General features: G+C 41.2%; 1 protein-coding gene across 1 annotated transcript in view; it reads right to left on the bottom strand.

The window, feature by feature from the left end:
* Nucleotides 1–23,842, bottom strand: part of ptprfa (protein tyrosine phosphatase receptor type Fa) — a gene marked incomplete at its 5' end in the record, with an annotated part of 370,668 nt that overhangs the window by 211,147 nt on the left and 135,679 nt on the right. Inside the window, 5 exons of the mRNA XM_080720119.1 lie at nt 2,618–2,757; nt 3,798–3,979; nt 5,121–5,252; nt 7,974–8,101; nt 15,625–15,742. Coding sequence (XP_080576245.1) covers nt 2,618–2,757; nt 3,798–3,979; nt 5,121–5,252; nt 7,974–8,101; nt 15,625–15,742 — 700 coding nt within the window. The remainder of the gene's footprint in view (nt 1–2,617; nt 2,758–3,797; nt 3,980–5,120; nt 5,253–7,973; nt 8,102–15,624; nt 15,743–23,842) is intronic.

The following is a 23,842-nucleotide window of genomic DNA, read 5'->3' as shown; positions in this document are numbered from 1 at the left end:
AGAAAATGTATTCACAAATCAATGTGTATATACATATAACGCATCTCTTAGCAAAATGCACCCCTACACATCCCGATGAACCGGTCAATTTAACATATGGCCCAAATGTGTGCCACGAAAAAAAAGGTTAATCTGGAAAGATGGAAGTCGTACTATAGTGCAACCACACTAATACAGAATTGGTCATGCTTCACTTGACATCACAATTAGGCCTGGGACGAAATATCGATATGGCGATATATCGCGGTATTACCTCAATTGCCGGCAAATATCGACTTTTCATAACACCAGGGATTTCCCATTTAACCTAATGGTGCAGTACTATGGTGCAATACCCTCAGCCGCCTGCACTGTTTGTAGTGGGGCCACACACATAGGCTACTGTACTGTACACATGCAGCCACCATTACAATACACAAATACACACCCACGTTAATATAATGAATGGAAGTGATACAGACACACACGCACACCCACACTCAAACACAATGATGTTCCCCCTTGCCTCTTCCTCATGTTATTGTATTTATTCATACATCCATCCTCACCACTGATATGGATTTAATTTCATTGTATGTTATTGTATTATTATCAAAGCAATAAGAACATGAAACAAATTGGTTACTTGCACTCTCACTATTGAGAAATAATTTTTCCTCCTGTAAATGTATTTTGCACGATATAGCCTATTTTAGAGGTTATTTTAAAAGTTCCAGTGTTTTTGCTGTTAAGAGGAGGCACTTTGCATGTATGCACATTTTTTTACATGTGTCAATCATATTTTAGGCTGTGTGTTTCTTGACAATTAGGCTACATTTTCACTAAATGCGTTTTATTTATGGATTGATTAGTTAGTAGGCCTACCCATTGTTGTGCTGGACAGACAAATTGTGGGCAGTTTAGTTGCAGTGTTAGTTATTTGAGAAGGCAAGATTAATTTTCTTATTAGCCAATTTATAAAATAATCTTGTAAGATTAATGGAATACATGTATAATTCCAGAGTTTTGCCTTTTATGGTTATTTTTCATTTTCAGTTACAAATATTGTGATATATCGTTGATGACATTTCTTGCAATATATCGAATATCGCAATATATCGAATATCGTGATATTATTCTCGATTATTATCGAGAGCCTAATATCGTGATAGATATCGTATCGTGAGATAGCAATATTGTCCCACCCCTAATCACAATATCTAACATAAATGACCCAATCCATTTCCCGGCGGATTCCTCAGCGCAACTACAGTTTCCGAGAATTGCATCTTTCTAGTTACTTGCGCAAGCAGAGCGTGCAAGTACTGTTATCGGCTGGGTATGTATGTAGGTGACTGGGTTTTTTGAGGACCGTAGCCCTGAAACGGCTGGGATTCTGGAAATGTATGTATGTATGTATGTATGTATGTATGTATGTATGTATGTATGTATGTATGTCTCTACCGTTGTTTTGGGTTGAGATTGGCACATTTCCTGGGCAATCTGCCCAGATCATGCATGTCACATGTGTCTTCCTCTTCTATTTTAGTTTTTACTCTCAAAAAACGCTTGCAAAGTAGTGCATTTGAAACTACATTGCAGTGCACATCATGGGGTGATCACTGCTTGCCTCCTGTGAATTGTTTTATTTTTGTTTATTTCATTTTTATTTCATTGCTGAGTGAGGTCAGCAGACAAAGTGACATGAGTGAGATGAAAACACCTGAGTGAAATGTGCCGATGTCAACCAGAAACATTGGTATGTATGTAGGTGTCTCCCTACAGCCAATGAGGGAACAGCATTCCGAGTTTGGTACATAAGAACGCTCTTGGTAATGTCTTCATTAACGGGCGAAGACATTAGGGACATGAGGCCAGCAGCGCACACCTCGTGGCACGCTCTGCTTGCGCACACCTCGTGGCGCGCTCTGCTTGCGCACAAGTAGGTGTGTGGCCTACTTGAGGCGCAAGTTGGCACCTCGACAAAGTGCAGTTCTAGTTGTGGGCTCGTCTGAAAGGCGAGAACACTATGTTATCTTCATTAATTATTTATTATTATTATTATTATCACCTCTAGTGCCACCCTACAGTACAAAGGCAGGGCCCTTAAGCAATGAGGTGCAATTGGAAATTGGCGGAAAAAAAACATCTGGGAGTGGTGTTAGCTGGAGTATTGGTTGAGCTTCACATGACAGTTAGCACGCGGAGGCAACAAACCTAGCAGGCGGCGCTCCAGCTGAGAATGCGCCTAGAACTCCAACAGACATGAGGAGTATGAAACTCCAACCAGAGTGCACAAAATGAACAAGATGCCCAGAGATTGAGTGACGTAGAGTCAGATGCTCTCCACATGGTCTCCCGAGACAATGAGAATGAGGTTCTGGATCCAGTGAGTGACAGGATCCAAGGAATGACCATTCAGCATGAAGGTAGAGAAAGGCCTCTGGAGTTCCCAGAGTCAATGGAAACTGGAATTGTGAGCAACTGTCCCTCCCAGACAAGCTTGACAAAAACATATATATATTTTTTTTATTTTTTTTATTTTTTACGAGCGAGCCCACACTGTTTCGTAGGAACAGTATTTCTAGTTCTTACTGTAATTGTAAATGATTGCCACTAATTGCCACACTGTGCTCACCCGGCATGGCGGTAGACATGGTCCGGCTCTGGATGCTGGGGCTGATGGGTCCTCCTCCCTTGCTGGTGAAGGCTCTCACTCTGATGTCATAGGTGGTGTCTGGCTGCAGACCCTGGAGGGTCATGTGTGTGTCCACCGTGCTGTTGATCACAACCAGTGGTCAGTGGGGTAAAGTAACTCAAGTCAAGGGTCTCCAACAGGGGATCCGGGACCCCTAAGGCAGGGGTTTTCAAAGTGGGTGACGGGGCACCCTGGGGTGCCGTGACGGCAGTCCAGGTGTGCCGCGAGATAATTTGATAATATTTGGAATTTATTTGGACACTTGAAAGAATATTTAGTAGTCCTATCATTTTAAACTTGAAGTACAAAGTTATTTTCAGTCAGTTCTAACCAAAATGGCTGTTATCTCAACGTTTTCCTCGCAACATAATCACTAAAATATCGTCACTGTCGGGCAGGAACCTCGTATCTCCAAGTTTCAAATGTGTACGTCTTTTGGTAAAGCAAAGCCCTGCTTCATCATACAAGACTGTCGCACAAAACTAGTGAAAATAGCCGATCTACAAGCACACGATGCGAGGCGTTGTGTGCTTGTAGATCGGCTGTTTTCACTAGTTTAGTACATTTTATAGATGATAAATACAAAATGAACGGTTTTGGACATGGACATCGTTGTCAGGTTTCCACCCGACAACGACGATATGTTATAAATATAAGGTGCTGGGAGTGAAAATTATAATGTAGGGGTGCCTCAGATTAAAAAAATATTTATGGGGTAACCTGAGACAAAAAAGTTTGGGAACCCCTGCCCTAGGGTTAGCCTGGCTGGCCATCCCACATACTGCGTTCACTCACTCATTCCTCCCCCTGTATTCCTTAGGGGAAGGAGTGAGTGAGTGAACGCAGTATGTGGGATGGCCCGCCAGGCTACCCCTAGGGGGTTACTACAGGGGTCTTTGTGTGATAGAAACTTTTTTTTATCCTTTTTTATATTAACCACTTGAATCCTATCGTCCATATTCGGAGAACTTTAGACAAAAATAGCCGATCTACAAGCTCATACCGCCTCACCCGAGCTAAAATGTTTCTGAACCAGATGTTCCAATCTAGGGGGATTGAAAAAGGGTTTTATTTGTGGGCTTTTATAATAGGTTTAAAACTGATTAATGAGCTAGCTGACCTGTTGGAGCTGTTGCGCTGGCTGTTGATGTCGCGGTAGACCACCACGTAGAGGAGCACCTTGCCGTTGCGGTCGGCCAGAGGCGGAGGGTCCCAGGACAGCTCGGTGGTGGTGGTGGTCAGGCCCACCACCTTCAGGTTCTGGGGGTAACTGCTGGGAACGTCGTCCGGGGTGCTGATCTCCTTTGAAAGGGGTATAAAGTGATATTTTCTTCTAGTGTCTATTCAGTAACAGTGTCCAATAGCTCTTTATTGTGATAGTAAACATTGCTATAGAGTGTTTGTTCAGTAACCGTGTTCAACAGCACTATATTGTGATAGTTATCATGTTTGTTCAGTAACTGTGTTAGATAGCTCTATATTGTGATAGTTATCATGTTTGTTCAGTAACAGTGTTAAATAGCTCTATATTGTGATAGTTATCATGTTTGTTCAGTAACTGTTTAGATAGCTTTTCAGACTCATTTGAAAGAAGCTAGGGATTAGCACTCCTTTAAGGCCTGCGGAAGGGCGTTCTACATGTCGATGGTATAGCTGCAGAACACATTAGAGACATTTCTTTTTTTTTTTTCGTCTAGGTTGAACATGATTAGTGGAGCTGCCTCTGGTGTTGTGACCGTGGACATCCTTGACATTTAGGAAGTAGTTTGTCAGGTACATGGATATCTTTGAGGTGTAGTGTATCTTGTACACCAGGCCCATTGCAAGATGCTGCACTCAGTCAGCTACTTTGAGCCACCCCAGACCCCACGCTTATCTGGTGATAAACGGTAAGGTGGGCCCGAGGATGTAGACCAAGCACGACCCTAATCAGTTTGTTCTGGGCTGTTCTCGTATGGTATCCATATCCCGGTTACACCCCGCCACTCCGACATGTCTCCTTTCCGACACTAACCCTATCTCTAACCCTTACCCTAAACTTAACCCCTATGGAAGTGTCGCCACTCCGACAATAAGAAGTCAATTTCGGAGTGGCGACATGTCGGAATGGAGAGCGACACCCCCATATCCCATGATGCATCACAAATGCTGCTTTTGCCGACTCCCTCTTCCTCATTCACATCCATGTATCTGGGTTCGGTAAAACGGCTTTTTCTCTGTTTGATTTCCCACCTCACTTGTCTGATCAAGACGGCGCCATGTTCTATCTAACTCATGCATCACCGCAATTGTATTTGTTCTTCCCTGTGTGAAAGAAAAAGACGTTGAACAGCCGTGATAGAAAAGATACATTAATCGACATTCGATATGACAAAACTATGGCAGCCTGAGTGTTAAACGATATCTTGAATTGTTGTGTTGTTTCACGAACACATTTGCGTACCTTCACATACTCCTCGCCATTGCCCGCGCGGTTCTTGGCGCACAGTTTGAACACATAGGTGGCACCCTTGTGCAGGCCGGTTACCGTGAAGTGGTCGTCCGTCTTCTTGAAGTCTCTGATGGTGAAGGCTTCCTAGATGGACAGACATTCGCAGTAGAGATGGGATTTATGGCTATATGAAGTGAACCGGATCTCTGGGATCCGTTCCTTTCAAAGAGCCGTTCAAAAGACTGGCTCATTTTAGTTACTAGTTACTTTGTAGATTTCTTATTATAATTACAAATCATGTCAACCCTATATACATTTCCAACATGCATTTTGGTCATTTGAAAATAGCCTACAGGTCTACAGGTTATAGATCTACTGTTTTCAAATGATTTTTCTACATTTTATTTATTGGAAAACTTGTGAAATGGGACATTCTGCTTCATGAGTATTTTCTACTATTGGTACTTTAAGTACATTTTAATTCCAAACTTCTACTTGTGGCAGAGTATTTCTACATGCAGTATTTCTGCAGTATTGATACTTTTTACTTAAGAATTTACTCCCCCTCATCAAAAAAAGGAACGGCTGCGAATCGGATCCCATCGTTCATTTCATAGAGCCGTTCAAAAGAATCGATTTGTTCGCGAACGTCCCACCTCTATAGATAGCAGCCTTAAGCACCTTACAGATGGACGGTGGTTGACGCGGGCGTTCCCGCTTGGATTTCACGGGACCGTGCCCGCTCGCCTGTGCGCTTCCGCTCGCCTCTCCGCTTCTCAACTTAAGGCGAGACACTACAGGTGAATAGGGTAAAAAAATAAATAATAATAATAGCTACCAAAATTAAACTTTTCCAGTTGATTACTTACACCAAGACTAAGCATTTTTGAATTGAAGTTTTCTGAAATTATATGTTTAGATATGCAAATTAGGCATTATTATGCGCTAATAATGCCACATTTGCATGCTGTTTGTAACTTCAAACTCCATTTTAATCATGTTAGAGTCATTGGTTCTGGTGACTCATACTGCCCTCCTAATATGTGAGGGATATCTATATTTTATAAAAGAAATGTATGAAAACGAATGCTGTTAACTCGGCACCTTACGTATGAAATGAACATCTATATGTGTATTTTGAATGTTTATTTTGCATTAGTTTAAAAGAAGACATGTTTAGTAAGCAAAATAGTAAAAAAATCGAATTGTCTAACATTTTGAATTTTTACATGTTTTCACCTGCCATGTCTCCCCTTAATCGCAAATAATCGTCCGCCTCTCAATGAAAATGAATGACTAGGGCTCGTACGTCAACCACCTTCTGTCTGAAAGGCGCTTTAGAGCAATGGTTCTCAACCGGTGGGTCGGGACCCCCAGGGGGTCCCCACATTATGTTGGGGGGTCTGCAGCTGATTAGCTTAATGTGCAACATTGTTTTCTCACTCAACTGTAAACAAATCAACACAGACGAGTAAGTGTATAAAGGATAACTGCACATTTCCAAAGTGACAATTTAAGGACTTTAAAGAGCTTTTTAGTACCTCTGGCAGTAGTGAAAGTGAGCCGGAACGGCCGGAACCCCCGTTCCGTTAAAACATTTGGGGACGGAACGGAGTTCCATTAAGAAGAGGAGAAGCCAGCTGTCAAAATCCCATGTTAAATAACCAGCCACAAACGCACGTCCAGGAAGAAAACAATAGCCTATACTAAAGTCAGATTAACATACAGTAGGCTACACAAGTGTTACTAGTTATATTTTCTGATAAAGTGCTTCTAAATTATTCCCGTGGGTTTGTGTAGGTCAGTGTGATCCAGTCAGTCCGTTTGCGTTTCAGTGTTTGTTTGACACGGAGCCGGTAGAGGTGAGACGTTCGCGAACGAATCGAGTCTTTTGAACGGCTCTTTGAAATGAACGATATGATTCGGTTCACAGTAGGGAGCCGTTCCTTTCTAATGAACAATGGTGGGAAAAATACTCAATTTCTTTACTTAAGTAGAAATATCAATACTGCAATCAAGTAGAAGTTTGGAATGTTAATGTACTTGAGTAGAAGTATCAAAATGTAGGCCTACGTCTTTTGAACAGCTCTTTGAAAGGAAAGGATCCCAGAGATCCGGCTCACTTCAAAGAGCCATCAATCCCATCTCTAGGAGGACTCGTGTCTGTGCCTGCATGTGGCCATAAATGCAGAATAGACCAAAATGATTCAATTCTGCATCTGGGAATGGGAGATGTAGTGGAGTAGAATTAAAAGTATTGGAAATACTCCAGTAAACTAGGCTAGGCTATACTTAAAACCTGTACTTAAATACAGTACTTTAGTAAATGTAGGCTACTTAGTTACTTTAGATAACTGGTTATAATAATGTGTAATAATAATATATATAATAATATAATAAATATAATAATAATATATATGCTTAGCCTTCTGTATGGAACATGAACAATATGAAGAGGCTTATTATAGAGGGGCAGCAGGTGGGCCTCCCAAAATAACGTTTTCTATGCATTTCAGGGGTTTTGGGGGATTAGAGCCTCCCAAATTTTTTTCGGCCGCGCAGCTTCGCCGCGCGGCCAATTTATGACAGTTCCGGCAAGAATTTCAAACCACTTTCACCACTGACCTCTGGTCAAACATTGGCAAAACTGTCAAATATTAGAGGCTGAAATTGTGAAAATAGCCGATCTACATGCTCACAACGCCTCGCAACGCGAGGCGTTGTGAACACAGATTGAGTCAAACTAAATGTAATGCCGAATACTACAATTCCAAGTGCTTGTGCTTTTGCAGTTAAAATATGATTCTCTTGGGGGCCGCGGCCTGTAAAGGTTGAGAACCACTGCTTTAGAGAGCGGCGTGTCACCTCCTCTGTCCTCTTGAAGTGCAGCTGGTAGCCCAGGTGGTCTCCCACCAGGTCCTTGGGGGGCTGCCACTGGATGAGGGCTGTGTTACCGATGGTGGTGCTGATCATCATGGTGGGCCTGCCTGGGACTGGAACGCAAATCTGTGTCACTTTAACTATCATTTCATGCTTTAACTATTGAAAAATAGCAGATTTACACGCCGCGAGCTTGTAGATCTGCTATTTTTGAAAGATGTTGAGCATTTGTGCAAGTCTTTGAATGTTTTTTATTTATTTATTTATTTTTTTACCCCAATCTATAAACATCTTTTAAATCCTTCTTCAGTGGTACTCAAACTTTTTCATGTCAAGGACCCCCAAAATTACAGTTTGGACGCAGATGCCCATCTGAAAATATGTTGCTCCAGGGACCACACAGAAGCAAATATTTGAGTTACAAATGATCGCTTTTAAAAAGATATATTCAAAGACTTAAAAAAAATCAAGATTTTTCAAAAATAGCAGATCTACAAGCTCGCAGCGTGGCAATTGATGTAATTGTATAATAAAGTGATTTAGCTTAACAAAGCATTGATTTCAAATTATGAATTTAGACGAAGTGCTGCCACTGTTTGTGTCTAATTGCAAGATATCTTGAAGAGAAAAAAAAAAAAATTGATTTATGAGTTCCAATCTGGCTTCAGAGAATCCCATTCTACTGAGACATGCCTTCTCCTGACTAAATCAAACGCAAGGTGGATTTGGGCAAATATAGTGGCATGGTCATGATGGACCTCCAGAAGGCATTTGACACTGTAAATCACTCTATTCTGATTGAGAAAATAAAAATAAATCGGTCTTGACAGCGCAGCAGTGAGTTGGATGCAATCTTACCTGGTGGGGAGGGAACAGGTGGTGGAGGTGAATGGTACCCTGTTACCAACCCCCCCTCAGAAGAGGCCTACGCAAGAGATCGCGTAATGAACTTTTCATCCAAGCCTCTGACTGATTTGGCTATATCAGCTGTCCTTTTCACCCACTACTACCACCAACGACTTTGAAACTTACATTGATTAAAAAAAAAAAAAAAAAAAAAATCTATGTATTGTATAAAATTCTAGACTTTTTTTTTTTTATCCAACTACTAGAAAAAATGTTCATTCCACTGCTTCTAATCCTAATGTGCCCTCTGGCATTATGCAGAGTGATTTGGTTCCAGTTATTACTGAAACACTCCTACGACTAATAAAGTTAGGTCTTTCAGAAAGGAAATCTACATTTACGCCTCCTAGAAATAGAAATGGTTCTCTTGAAATGTGTCTAAAGCTGAAAGAGAATGTGTCTAAATGATCTACGCAAAGACACCACCATTGTCATTAAGCAGGCTGACAAGGGTGGTAGTGTGGTCATTCAAAATGCCACTGACTACAGCTGAGAAATTATCAGACAACTTAAAGGAGTAGTTCACCCCCAAAATGACTGTTTTTCTATTGATTAGTCACGCCATGGAGACTAGAGTTCAATAATATTTTTTAGTTTTTTGTCGCATTCCTAAGACAAAAATGTGATAACAATAAATTTACCCCCATCCGGAATCAATGGGGGTAAATTTACTCGAATCAAATTTTTGTCTTAGGAATGTGACAAAAACATTTTTTTTTATTGAACTCTACTCTCCATGGCGTGACTAATCAATAGAAAAACAGTCATTTTGGGGGTGAACTACTCCTTTAACGCTATTACTTTCTATAGAAAACTTCCTTCTGATCCCACAGTTCAACTCAGAGCATGTGTACATGACAAACCTGATTTTTTTTAATAATGGTGCAACTCAGCAAGGATGAACATGAAAACTGATCACCCCATTATTCCAGTCATTTATACTCTTCCTAAAGCACATGAATCCCAAACGGTTCCCCTGGTTGGTAGGCCCATAGTGATGGGAATTGGCTCTCTCACTAATAATGTTTCTACCATTTATTTGTAGACCATGTGCTAAAGCCCTGGGTTGGGTTGTCACTCTTTCTTCCTATACTAGGGATTCCATTGATTTTATTGACAAACTGAAAGCTATTGATATACCCTCTGATTGTCTTCTAGTTACTTTTGATGTCTCCAGCCTATACACCTGTATTCCCCACAGTGGTGGCATTGAGGCTGTTGACCATTTTCTCAGGCAGAGAGAGCCCTCTGACAAACCCAGCACTACATGTATAATCAAACTTGCAGAACTTGTTCTCACTACTAACTATTTTAAAATGATAAGTGATTTTTTTTATCTTCAAACCAAGGGCACTGCCATGGGCAACACCATGGCTCCTAACTATGCCAATTTACTCATGGGTCTGTTTGAGCTTTCTTTCGTGCTTGATTCTGAGGTGAACCCCTACTATCCCCATATACTTATGATACGGCTGAAAAACGTAGTCTCTTCCAAAAGTATTTAAACTCACATAATGAACATTTGAAGTTCACACTTGAATTCATTGATTCCCATAATAGTTTTCTAGATGTCCAAATAGATAAGAGACGGGTTCTCTACAGACAGATTTATTCCGGAATCCCACTGATAGGAATACTTTACTCGATGGTGATAGCTTCCATCCTGGTCACCTCATTAGAAGTCTTCCCATTAATCAGTTCCAGAGGACTCGACGGATCTGCAGTACATGTTCTGTCAAAGGGTATAAACCTGAATGGGTTGTCACTGCAGCTAAACGTTTTGAAACTGTCACACAGAAGGAATGTCTGAATCCGGTTAAGCGTCCTCAACAAGAAAACATTCTCCCTTCTGTATTGCTAGATATTCCCCTATGGGCTGTGAAATCAGAAAGTTTCTCTACAAACACTGGCATATTATTGACACTGATCCAAAATTGAGAGAGGTCTTTAAAGAGCCCCCAAAAATGGTCTTCAAATGTTCCCCTAACTTAAGGGACCAACTTATACGCTCATGTACACCTCCTTCTAAAATCACTACCATTTTTTATATACGACATTTCTCCTGGTAACTACAAATGTCCTAATTGTGCTCAATGAAGCTACACCACTAAATGCAAAGTTTTCCTCACAGTGGAAAGGAATTGACCCATAAAAGGGGTAATCACATGTTCCACCACTTGTTCCACCAAAATGTCCAGGGGACTGCCCATAAGTCTGAAGGTTCATTAGTCCGAAGGTTCATTAATTGTAGGTAAGACCAGTAGAGCCCTACGCACACGTATCAGTGAACATAGAAGTAATATCAGATGTGGGGTTGAACGCGATACTGTAGCAGCCCACTTCAAGAAGATGGGGCATAGAAAAGGTAGACAGACCCCCTCTAGGTTGTGACCATAATAACCGTCTATTGCTGCAACGCAAATCACTCCAATATTCATACACTTAACACCATGGCCACACATGGTTTAAATGAGGAATTCAATTTGTCAAACCCTTTCTGCAATCTCTGTTTTTGCTTAAATGTTTCTATTGTCTTTACTTAAACTGTTTGTTTGTATGTTTGCTTGTCTTTATGCCAGCAAGAGCCGCTGATACAAACGACCTACGGCCTGGTCGCGACTTAGGCCACGACTTGGAGGTCGTAGGTCCCGGTTCTGGAGGTTTTGCGCGATCTCGGTCGTAATTCAGCGACCTGGGAAGTCCGCGATCGAAACTCTACGCTTGCTAAGGGAAGGGACGCGAGTTTAGAAACTCTACGCTTGCTAAGGGAAGGAGCGCCGCGATCGAAACTCTACGCTTGCTAAGGGAAGGGACGCGAGTTTAGAAACTCTACGCTTGCTAAGGGAAGGAGCGCTCGTTTTCAACAGCGTCGGCAGGTTAGCTACTCAGTGTCGGCAGGTTAGGGTTAGGGTTAGGGTTAGGGGTAGGGTTAGGGTTAGGGTTAGAGTTGGGGTTAGGGTTAAGGTTAGGGTTAGAGTTAGAGTTGGGGTTAGGGTTAAGGATAGGTTTTGGTGCACCTCGCGCGGTCCAAGTGACTACAATGGAGCGCTTCCTACCTCCGGTTCAGCCAATCACAAGCTTCAAAAGGTTGAATAGCGCTGCTGCTCTAGAATATTCTGCAAAAAGACCTTTTAAATACGACCGCGGACTTCCCAGGTCGCTGAACAACGGCCCGATCGCGCAACAACGGCCCGGGGACGACCGAGGTGGCGCAACCACGGCCGGGGGTCGCGAAACTAGACCGGCCGCGACCTAACAAGTATGTACCGCGAACTACGACCTCCAGAACCGGGACCTACGACCTCCAGGTCGTGGCCTAGGTCGCGACCAGGCCGTAGGTCGTTCGTATCAGCGGCTGTCTCTCCTTTATCGCATTTCTGTACCCACTATTTTGAATTACAATTATGTCGATCCTTACATCTAGGCTTTTTCCTGATGAGGTTTTATTAGGAGTTTACAAATTAATTGTTTTATTTTTCTACTCTTATTGTGTTTTTGGATCCTATGACACCCCTGACTGACTCATGACTTACCATTTCATTGGCTTTGTGGCCTCCTAAAAACGGGTTACTCATTTCATTATTTAACCTAGTATTATAATCATACCTGTCTGATAAATTACAGCCTTTCCCCTGTAGATAGGGTGGGTGTGTCATTGATCCTGTTTCCTGAAGGTAAAAACACAGCCGTGACTGATTTGATACTCATCCCTATTTAACACGTCTACTTCCTGTATTGAGACCATACCTGATGAAGACCTGCAAGGGTTGAAACGTTGTATCTTAAAATAAAGCTCTGGAACCGTGTGCGGACTTCCTCTTCTTCCAAAGTACAGCATCTTGCAATGGGCCTTGTGTACAAGATACACTACACCACTAAGATACCCATGTACCTGGCAAAATACTTTAAATAGTCAAGGATGTCCACAATTACAACACCATGAGGCAGCGCCACAGATCACGTTCAAACCCAGAGTCAACTCAAACAAAGGGTCAAACTCGTTCTCCTGCTATACCACCAAAATGTGGAACGCCTTACCGGAGGCCTTAAAGGAGTGCCAATCCCTAACATCCTTTAAACCCGCCCTGAAAACCCACTTACAGGCGGCAGCCGCTCATAACTGTAAAAAAATAAACCTAGTCTAACCTTACCCTCCCCCTGACCCTTCTATTGCAAATATCTTTCTTTTTTTTTGCACTGTTTTTTTTTTTTTCTCTGACAATATCTACTGTATAGTACTGTGTTCTATCCGATACATAAAGGTTTCCTGTGTAAATAAGCCGAAAAGCTTAATAGGATCTCCTTTTAGTTGACCTTGTACCAGTGAACTGTACCGTCATGAAACTGTACCTTTTTCCTACACCCAAAAAAATAATCTCTCAGTTGAACACATTTTAAATGTGTGAAACTTTTCCACCCATTTTATATGAGTAAATTTATATATGGGATATATGTAGTCCCAAGTCAAATCTACATTCAATGCAATGCATGTTGTTCAATTAGTCCAACTCATTTTCATTAACTTAAGCCAAGTTAATTATATGAACTTAATTAATTTACGTTTGTCCAACTCAAACAAATGTTAACGTAAATGTGTTGGTTCAACTCATTTTTATGGAATTAAGCTAAGATAAATAAAATACTTTTACATTTACATAAGAAGAGTTCGGTTTCAGGTTTTCTTCTGGATGATTTGTTTCAAGTTTTACAATATCAACATACAGATGCATAATGGATATATGCAATAGCAGTGATTATTGAATAATCAGAACATTTAAGAGAAAACCAACGTAATAACCTCAAAGTTACCATGAGTTCTTCTCTTTTAGCCTAGCATGGGGAGGGAGCTCAAGCTTAAACTAGCAGCCTAGCAGTTAGGGTTAGGGTTAAGGCTCAAATACTGACAAATCAAATTCTGACATATGACAGTCATCTTGCCAAGGCAGACACATTGATATGATACATTTAGCATTTTTAGCTCCCGAAAGCTTAAACATTTCCCTGAAAACCTAGAAAAATGCTGTTCCCAGCATGCTTTGCATAACATGTGACCAACTTATTTGACCAATCAAGGGAAAGGGCTGGAGTCACTTCTCAGATCTGTAAAATGTACTTAATAAAATTGAGTTGGATTCAAACAATATTCTCAGAATGATTTCAGCCTTAAAAACTACTCAATAAAATTGGTGAGAGGCGTGGTTTATGGGACTCTGGGAGTTTTCATTGGAACTCATTTTCAATGTGTTTTTAAATTCCATTACTAAGATTTGAGTTACATGAATGTAATATAAATGCATAATGTTAAATGAATAGATTTTGTATAAGCACTATTAATTACATTTGAGTTGGAACAATTTAATAAAAATGCATATATTGTAAATGTATATATTTAAGGTAAGCACGATTAATATTTGTTCAGTTACATCAATTCAATACATTTGCATATATTATAATTAAATACATTTAAATAAAGCCAACATAATGTAAATGTATCACATCTGGCACTATTAATAATATTTGAGTTATATCAATTAAATGTATATGCTTATGCCTTGAAGTGAAGTAATTAAATAAAGCAAACATAATTTATATGTGTCACATTTATAGGGGGGTTGAATCAGTTTTTTGGGTGTATGCAAACTTCTAATAAAGTCTTCAATCAATCAATCAATCAATCAATCAATCAATCAATGTACATATTGAGCTGGATTACCGTTGTTGAGATTGGCACAATTCCTGGGGCAACCTGCCAAGATCACACATATCACACAAGTCATTTTTTTTCTTTTTTACTCACATTTGAAACTGCATTGCAGTGCACATCATGGGGTGATCACAGCTTGCCTCCTGTGAATTGTTTTATTTTTATTTTTGTTTAAGTTATTTTTATTTCATTGCTGAGTGAGGTCAGCAGACAGTGACGTGAGTGAGAGGAAAAAACCTGGTGAAATCTGCCAATCTCAACAGGAAACAACAGTATGTGTGCGTGTGCGTATGATAGAGAATGAGTGATGAATGGTATGAATCTGTCCTAACGAGACCATTTTTTACACTCTGAGATTTAAATGACACACACACACACACACACACACACACACACACACACACACACACACAGAAAGAGAGGCTGAAAAACAGCCAAAAAGGGCACGCACATCCGAGGCCATAATGCCTGTGTGCTAGGGCATTCACCAAATATTCGAATATTCGAATATCAAAGTCACTATTTGACATTGTTCACCGAAGTCTAATATTCGCTTATTTGTATTTTCTCTTTAAAAAATATATAGTTTATAAAGCGTGGCTAGATAGGAAGTCATAAGAATGAGTTGTCAGTGCCCCTGGTGGATGAATTTGTTAGAATGCACTATACCAGGGCTTCTCAAACCTTTTTAGGCTGTGACCCCCAAAATAAACATATTTGAACTGGGGACCCCCACCCTGACAAGCACTTGGAATTGTAGGTATTACATTTAATGTGACTCGGTCAGCAAATAAATATTGTGAAAATTGCAGATCTACATGCTGCGAGGCGTTGCAAGGCGTTGTGAGCATGTAGATCGGCTATTTTCACAATGTTTGTCTCTTGCTTACTTAATATTTGACAGTTTGGCCAGTCCTGTCGAATATTCGACTATTCGAATACTTTGAGGTCGAATAATTCGAATACTAAAAATCACTATTCGTGAATGCCCTAGGCTACTGAACTAAACTAAACACACACACACACCTGCTCCGGTGGTGGTGACGACTTTAGCTTTGCTGCGTGCGCCGTCCCCCTTGGTGGTGTAAGCTGCTACTGTGATGGAGTAACTGGTCTCTGGGAGGAGACCCCCAATGATGGCCTCCTGGTGGGGGGGAGAGAGAGAGAGAGAGAGAGAGAGAGAGAGAGAGAGAGAGAGAGTCAGCTTCAGTCATCTGCAACCAGCATGAGAGCAAAACAGTTGATCTGGGCACTCATTGGTAAGATGGAGGAAATTGACTTCTTTGCCGGTTCTACAAATGACTTCTAAATAAGTAGTTTTCAAACATTTCGTGCCACGGACCCCTAAAATGTATATGGCCACAGACACCCCTCCCCAATCTGAGAATGTACATGGCAGGGGTTCCCAAACTTTCTGGTCTCAGGCCTCAGGGTACTCCATACATATTTGTTTTAATCTGAGGCACCCCTACATTATAATTTTCACTTCCAGCCCAGCACCTTAGCCTATATTTATAACATATCGTCGTTGTCGGGTGGAAACCTTGTATGTTCAAAACCATTTGTTTTGTATTCATAAAATGTACTAAACTAGTGAAAACAGCCAATCTACAAGCACACAGCTTGTAGATCGGCTGTTTTCAATAGTTTTGTGTGACAGTCTTGTATGATGAAGCAGGGCTTTACTTTACGTATACATTTGAAACTTGGAGATACAAGGTTTCTGCCAGACAGTGACATAATTTTAGTGATTATGTTGCGAGGAAAATGAGAATAGGCCTTTTGGTTAGAACTGACTGAAACTAACTTTGTAAATGATACTAAATATTTTTTCAAGCGTCCAAATACATTCCAAATATTATCAAATTATCTCGCGGACTGCCGTCACGGTACCCCAGGGTGCCTCGTCACCCACTTTGAAAACCCCTGGTACACAGATGCTATACAAATGGTGCCCTAATAAGTCAGTAGTTCTCAACCTTTTCAGGCCGCGACCCCCAAAATAATCACATTTTAACTGGGGACCCCCCAACCTGCACAAACACAAAGAGTTGAGGCATTACATTTTGTATAACACAGATCGTGAAAATAGCAGATCTATAGATCGGCTATTTTCACAATGTCTGCCTCTAATATTTGACAATTCGGTCAATGTTTAATTTGGCATTTTAGAGGTATTAAAAGTCACTTTAGAAATGTGCAGATACCCTCTATACCAGGGGTTTTCAATGTGGGTGACGAGGCACCCTGGGGTGCCATGACGGCAGTCCAGGGGTGCCGCGAGATAATTTGATAATTTATTTGGACACTTGAAAAAATATTTAGTATCATTTTAAACTTGAAGTACAAAGTTACTTTCAGTCAGTTCTAACCAAAATGCCTATTCTCAACATTGTCCTCGCAACATAATCACTAAAATATCGTCACTGTCTGGCAGAAACCTTGTATCTCCAAGTTTCAAATGTATACTTTTGCTAAAGTAAAGCTCTGCTTCATCATACAAGACTGTCACACAAAACTAGTGAAAACAGCTGATCTACAAGCACACAACGCCTCGCGATGAGAGGCGTTGTGTGCTTGTTGCGACCGTCAGGGAGCAGTTTACTATGAAAACCTCCACCGGCCGTCCGTCCGTCCGTCCGTCCGTCGGTCACACGTCACACGTCACACCTTTGCCCTGCTCATATCTCCGCATCAGTATGACATCACACCACATGTGTACACAAACCTTTGTGTACGTTGCTGTGGCAACAGTCTGTTGTTGCTGGTTTGTTAGTGTACGTTAGCAACCACCTTAGCAACCATGGTTTTACCCTAGCAACCAACTGTTACCCTAGCAACCAACTGTTTACCATAGCAACCATGTTTTTTTACCCTAGCAACCAACTGTTTACCATAGCAACCAGATACGCAGAGCAGGGATCTCCATATATGGGCATAAACAGGTGACATCACACTGATGTCAGATACTCAGAGCAGGGATTTCTCCATAATATATGGGCATAAAAGGGATTCTGTTAGGGATCTCCATATATGGGCATAAAAGGGATTCTGTTAGGGATCTCCATATATGGGCATACAAGGGATTCTGTTAGGGATCTCCATATATGGGCATAAAAGGGATTCTGTTAGGGATCTCCATATATGGGCATAAAAGGGATTCTGTTAGGGATCTCCATATATGGGCATGAAAAGGATTTTTTTAGGGATCTCCATATATGGGCATAAAAGGGATTCTGTTAGGGATCTCCATATATGGGCATAAAAGGGATTCTGTTAGGGATCTCCATATATGGGCATAAAAGGGATTCTGTTAGCTGTTAGTGATCTCCATATATGGGCATAAAAGGGATGCTTATCTCCCGATTAGGGAGTCTTACTGGTAGATCTGCTGTTTTCACTAGTTTAGTACATTTTATAGATGATAAATACACAACGGATGGTTTTGAACATACAAGGTTTCCACCCGACAACGACAAAATGTTATAAATATAAGGTGCTGGGAGTGAAAATTATAATGTAGGGGTGCCTCAGATAAAAAAAATATATATACATTTATGGGGTACCCTGAGACCAAAATGTTTGGGAACCCCTGTTCTATACACTTAAAATCTATGTTGGTTTACTTACATTTGAGTGAGAAAACAATGTTAATCATCTGCTGTGAGCTGTGTATCTGAAATTTCTCAATAGCTAAAGTATAAACAACTAAAAATGGGATTGACATTCAAAATATTCAATGCAAATCGGCCCTCCACCCCCACAGTACCTGCTTATCTGACAAATCACCTACAAAAAGTTAGCAACAAACACCCACAGCCACAATACCAGAGGGAGCGCACATAACGACCTGATAGTACAAACATGTCACACAAATTTGGGTAAATTCTCTTTCTAAAATACTGCCACACAGGTGTGGAATTCCCTGACTGTTTCTCTTAAATGCTTTCTGTGCCACGGCCACTTGAGGGCGCCAAAGTCTGTAAGCCTTGCCAGAGTCACTCCCATAGACCAGCGCTGTAACATACGGGGACCCACGTAGCAGTGACACGCGTGTTCAAGTTTGTGCGTGTCATGAAAAAGACCCGGATGAAAATAGCTACAAGATAGCCATAGGCTATCACTCATGTTAGAAGCCCGATTTAGCCGTAAATAAACCTTTTCCGCTTCCATAAGAACACAGTTCAGAGAAAATGAGCTTCAAAGATGTGATAATGGATTCGGCGGCGCGATTCGGCGGCGAGACGCTCTCGTGGGCCGATGTAAACAGATCGCAGCCGGCGGCCTGGATGAAAATTTAGCCTCAGGCTTCGGTGAGGCCTCCGATTATTTAATTCATTTTATATAAAAAGCCGAACTAGTTCGGGATCGGCACCCCGTGAAACGTCGCGCCGCCGACAGCATAGATTCAGTAAAAATTGGGGGGCTATAAAAGCAAAAAATATATTGTCTCTTGCCGAAAAAAAGACGAACTTGTTCGGGATCGGCACTCAAAAGGTTAAGACATGTAGCTCGCTGGGCCCCTTCAAGGTGGCCATAAAAATCCACCTTTCAGGAGGCCAGAGACAAAGGTAGTCACCACTCCTCCCAGTGAACACCCACCACCTTATCATTATATTTATATTTGATTATTGGATTAAATGTAGTTTTTACCCCTTACATACATTTATTTTGAATTACATTAGGCTAAATGGTGTTCATTTTCCACTTTGCGATCTACTTTGGGATGGGATGTATTTGTTATTATGTATCCAAATAAATGATTCAATCAATCAATCAAACCAGGGCTGGTTCCGAGCCCCGTTTGCGAGCTGCAACACTGTAAAAAATAAAAGTTGGGAAAACTCAAAATTTTAAGGCAACAAACTTCAGAAAACTTTTAAGTTAGACCATCAAACATAAAACTTTAAGTTTTGCTTAAATTAGTTTAGTTGGTTTATCTTAACATTTTCAGTTGCCTCAACTTTTATCATTTTTGCTTAACTTAAAATTTTAAGTTGACCTAAACTTAAGTTTTCTGAAGTTTGTTGCCTTAACATTTTGAGTATTCCCAACTTTTATTTTTTACAGTGAATGGAGACATATTGTGAGCCTGCAGTTCAAGTAACTAATTACATTTATTCTTAAGTAAATATTAGCCTGCATCACTTGGCGCAGCTTTGACCAACTTTTGTTTTTTTGTATTTTATTTCAGCCCTAATTTAGTAGGCTGACAGGAAATGGGGAGAGGGAAATTTGGAGTGACATGCAACAAGGGTCGTTGGGATCGGGACTCAGGGGTTCAGGGGTGTCACATCAAATTCTGGGCCCTGGGTACAAGGATTCACCGCGGGCCACCCAGTGAATGGGAACGCATTATTACGCATTATTCTGTGCTTTAACCATTGAAAAATAGCAGATATACAAGCTCACAGCACGGCACCGACTGCCGCGCTACAAGCTTGTAGATCTGCGAGTTTTGAAAAATCATGAAAAGTCTTTGAATATTTCAAATCCTTCTAAGGTTTTTTGAAAACCCTGTGTTTCTATGTCAGTGATGCTCAAAACCTTTCATGTGAAAACCCCCAAAATTTGAGTTATAAGTTCGCTTAAAAATACATATATTCAAAGGTTTGCACACATTTTTACGACGTTTCAAAAAAGTAGCAGATCTACAGAGCGCTGTGAGCTTGTATCTGCCTATTTTTCAATAGCTAAAGTATAAAATAATAAGGACCCCTCCACCTTGGGCCCCAGTAACTCAGTCCCCCCCCCCCCCCCCCCCCCCCCCCTTGTGATGCCCCTGCTCAAACCTGCGACATGCTGTCAGGTTGGGTCAGCTCAGCAGCCTATAGGTGCTCGGACCGCCACGCAAGTATTCAGGAGTCCTTACCACTGGACGCAACTCAGATTGGAACCCGTTAAGACCTGTGGCCGATTCTCCAAAATGTCTTCTAAATCCTTCTAAAACAGTTTTCTGAAAAAAAAGTATGTTGCTATGTCAGTGGTGTTCCAACTTTTTTCATGTCAAGGAACCCAAACACGATATGTTTTAATTGGCCACGGAACCCCATCTCTTAATATGTTGTTCCAGGGACCCCCAGAAGCAATGATATGAGAAAAAAAGAAAAAAAAAAGAAAAAAAAAAACACTATATATACCGGTATAGCTAAAATGTGAAATGACACGCATGCTTTCCCAGAATGAATAGAGTTAAGAGTTTGTCTGTGTCTTGGTGTCCTTGGGGATCTGTTGGGAATTATTTTCCTCACAAACTATATTTAGCAGTCAATTTTTGCCGCGATAGTAACGTGTAGCATTTGTTGGATGCTACGTCCCTTCCGGGGTCTGAAAATAGCCTGCAACGATACATGAACGATATCGAACCGTTCGATACGAGGGTCTCGGTTCGGTACGCGCTACGTAACGAACGATATTCATTATATATATAGGCCTATATATTTTATCTGCAGCCTAGACCAACCGGTGCTCCAGTGCTCCTCCCCTCTTCCCAGCCCCACACACACACGACACACACACACACACACACACACACACACACACACACACACACACACACACACACAGAGAGAAAAAACATGCATGCAGTGCACTCAGCTGCACTCACTGACCACTGACCGAGAGAGACGCTGAACTGTCCCGCGAATCAAAGACATTAAAAAATGACATGAGCGTCACAATAATGTGACGCTCATGTCATTTGAATCATAACATTCTCTTGGTTACACTTGGATGGAGATCTATTGCGCTCTCTTTCTTGGCTATGGAGAAACATAGTAGCACTCTCTTATGCACAGAGAGGATATCTCTCTCACTCTCTCCCTACGCAGCGCACTTTCTGTGGCTAAACTGGCTACTTAGCCTAGCGTTAGCAAGCTATCCTAGCCGGCAGCTAGACTATCTGACTGCCAACACACAAGGGCAGTCACAGTGTAGCCTCGGGATCCAGGCATTTCCACAGTGTGATATTGTCTGACTCTGACTATGCGAGGCTATATCAAGCAAGCAGCAACTCTAGCCCCTCTCACTGATAGTCAGAGGCCTTAGGGTTTTTTCTTTTCATGCCAAACAGTCTAAAAGCGCCAAATTTTGTACAGATGTAGCCCAGGGCATGCTCTAATGATCTAGCTAGGGCGCCCGAGTCGGCGACCTTCGGATCGCCACATCGGCCAAGTCAAGTTGGGCTCCCATCGACTTTTTTTTTCTGGGTATTTAAGTAGGATGTGAGGGGTCTAACTAGGGGTAGAAATGCCCCACCCTTTTTGTTTGATAATTATTTTGCTAAGAATGCACAGTAGAAAATGAGTAAAGTGTAACTCCATCAGGTGCATTTGTTTTACATGCTGCTAAGAATACACCATGGAACAGTGGTTCTCAAACCTGTTCATATCAGGAACCCTCAAATTAATTATGTATTTGGCAATGGACTAACTGAAAATATCTTGTGCTGGTACATACTGTATAAGATTTGTGTTAGAATGTCACAAAAATATTTAAACATTTTCACATTGTTAGATTTCTTTTTGAAAATAGAAGATCTACAAGCTAGATTGGTTTAAGGGTTAAAGTGGTTAAGCTGATTTTGATACTATATTAACCCATTTAGGCCTGAACACATTATGACGCAATATTTTATGCTTTATCTATCGAAAATAGCAGATATACAAGCTCACAGCGCGGCACCGAGTGCCGCGCTGCGAGCTTGTAGATCTGCTATTTTTGAAAAAGTCATGAAAATGTGTGCAAATCTTTGAATATATGTATTTTTCAAAGCGAACGTTTGTAACTCAAATTTTGCTTCTAGGGGGTCCCTGGAACTACATATTTTGAGATGGGGGTCCGTGGCCAAATAAATATCATTTTGGGGGTCCTTCACATGAAAAGGTTTGAGCACCACTGACATAGTAGTCTCTCAAGAACAGACTAACTGAGCTCCAGTTAAGTGAAAAGGACCTTTTTCTTTGACGATGGCTGGCCAGATTGTTGACATACAAACATTGGTTTTTCAAAAAATCTTAGAAGGATTCAAAAGACACTTATGTAATCGGGTCAAAAATTTAATTTTCACGATTTTTCAAAAATAGCAGATCTACAAGCTCGCAGCGCGGCACTGTGAGCTTGTATATCTGCTATTTTTCAATAGTTAAAGCATAAAATATTGCGTCATAATGTGTTCAGGCCTAAATGGGTTAAATAATTTAGCTGGGGACCCCCTGGAAGCCCCTCAAGGATCCCCTGCCCTAGAATATGGGTGTTGTTGAAAGTTGAAACAAAATGAGTTTGAATACATTTTAGGGAAAAAAGACACTTAACTCTGAACTACAGTAAGTAAGATCTGCACATGCCTTAACGACAACAAATTATCAATTCACCTGGGGAAAAACGGACTCCATCCTCTTTGGATCAAACCATAACATCAAAAAAGTCGATAACTTCGCAATCAAAGTGGGTGACAAGGTCATAACACGAAGAAAAAAATCTCTTACCTAGGATGTATCCTTGAAGCTAATCTTTCTAGCGAAAAGATGACTTCTAAAGTAATAAATAAAATCAACCAACAAACTCGTTTCCTACAGAGGATCGCCCCAATGGTCAATTTCAACACACTGAAGACCATAGCTGGTGTAATAATCCAGCCCCTCTTTGACTACGGAGTTCACGTATGGTATCGTGACGCCCCACAAGCCCTTAAAACTAAACTCCAAACAGCCCAAAATAAACGAATTAGGGTAGTGCTTATCCTTCCCTATCAGACTCACCTCACCGCTACTCACCCAGTTAAGAGTGGGGTGGCTCAGAGTAGATGACAGAGTACAGCAACTTGCAATGGACCTGGTGTACAAGATACACTACACCACTATGATACCCAAGTACCTGTCAAAATACTTTATAAACATTAAGGATGTCCATAATTACAACACCAGAGGCAGCGCCACAGATCACTTTCAACCCAGAGTCAAAACCAACAAAGGGTCAAACTCGTTTTTCTGCTATACCACCAAAATGTAGAAAGCCTTACCGAAGGCCATAAAGGAGTGTGGATCACTAGCATCCTTTAAAATTGCCCTGAAAAACCACTTACAGGTAGCAGCCGTTCGCAACTGGTAAAAAAAACGAACCTAGCCCAACCCTACCCTCCCCTGCCCCTTCTTTGTATATACTTACTGTTTGTTTAAAAGGAATAATTGGAATAATTGGTATAGACCATATGGGGGGGGGGGGCATCAAATAATTATCTGAGCAC

This window comes from Nannobrachium achirus (assembly GCF_963921795.1).
Source record: "Nannobrachium achirus genome assembly, chromosome: 1".
NCBI classification, from domain to species: Eukaryota; Metazoa; Chordata; class Actinopteri; order Myctophiformes; family Myctophidae; genus Nannobrachium; species Nannobrachium achirus.
This window is presented reverse-complemented; position numbering and strand designations above follow the sequence as displayed.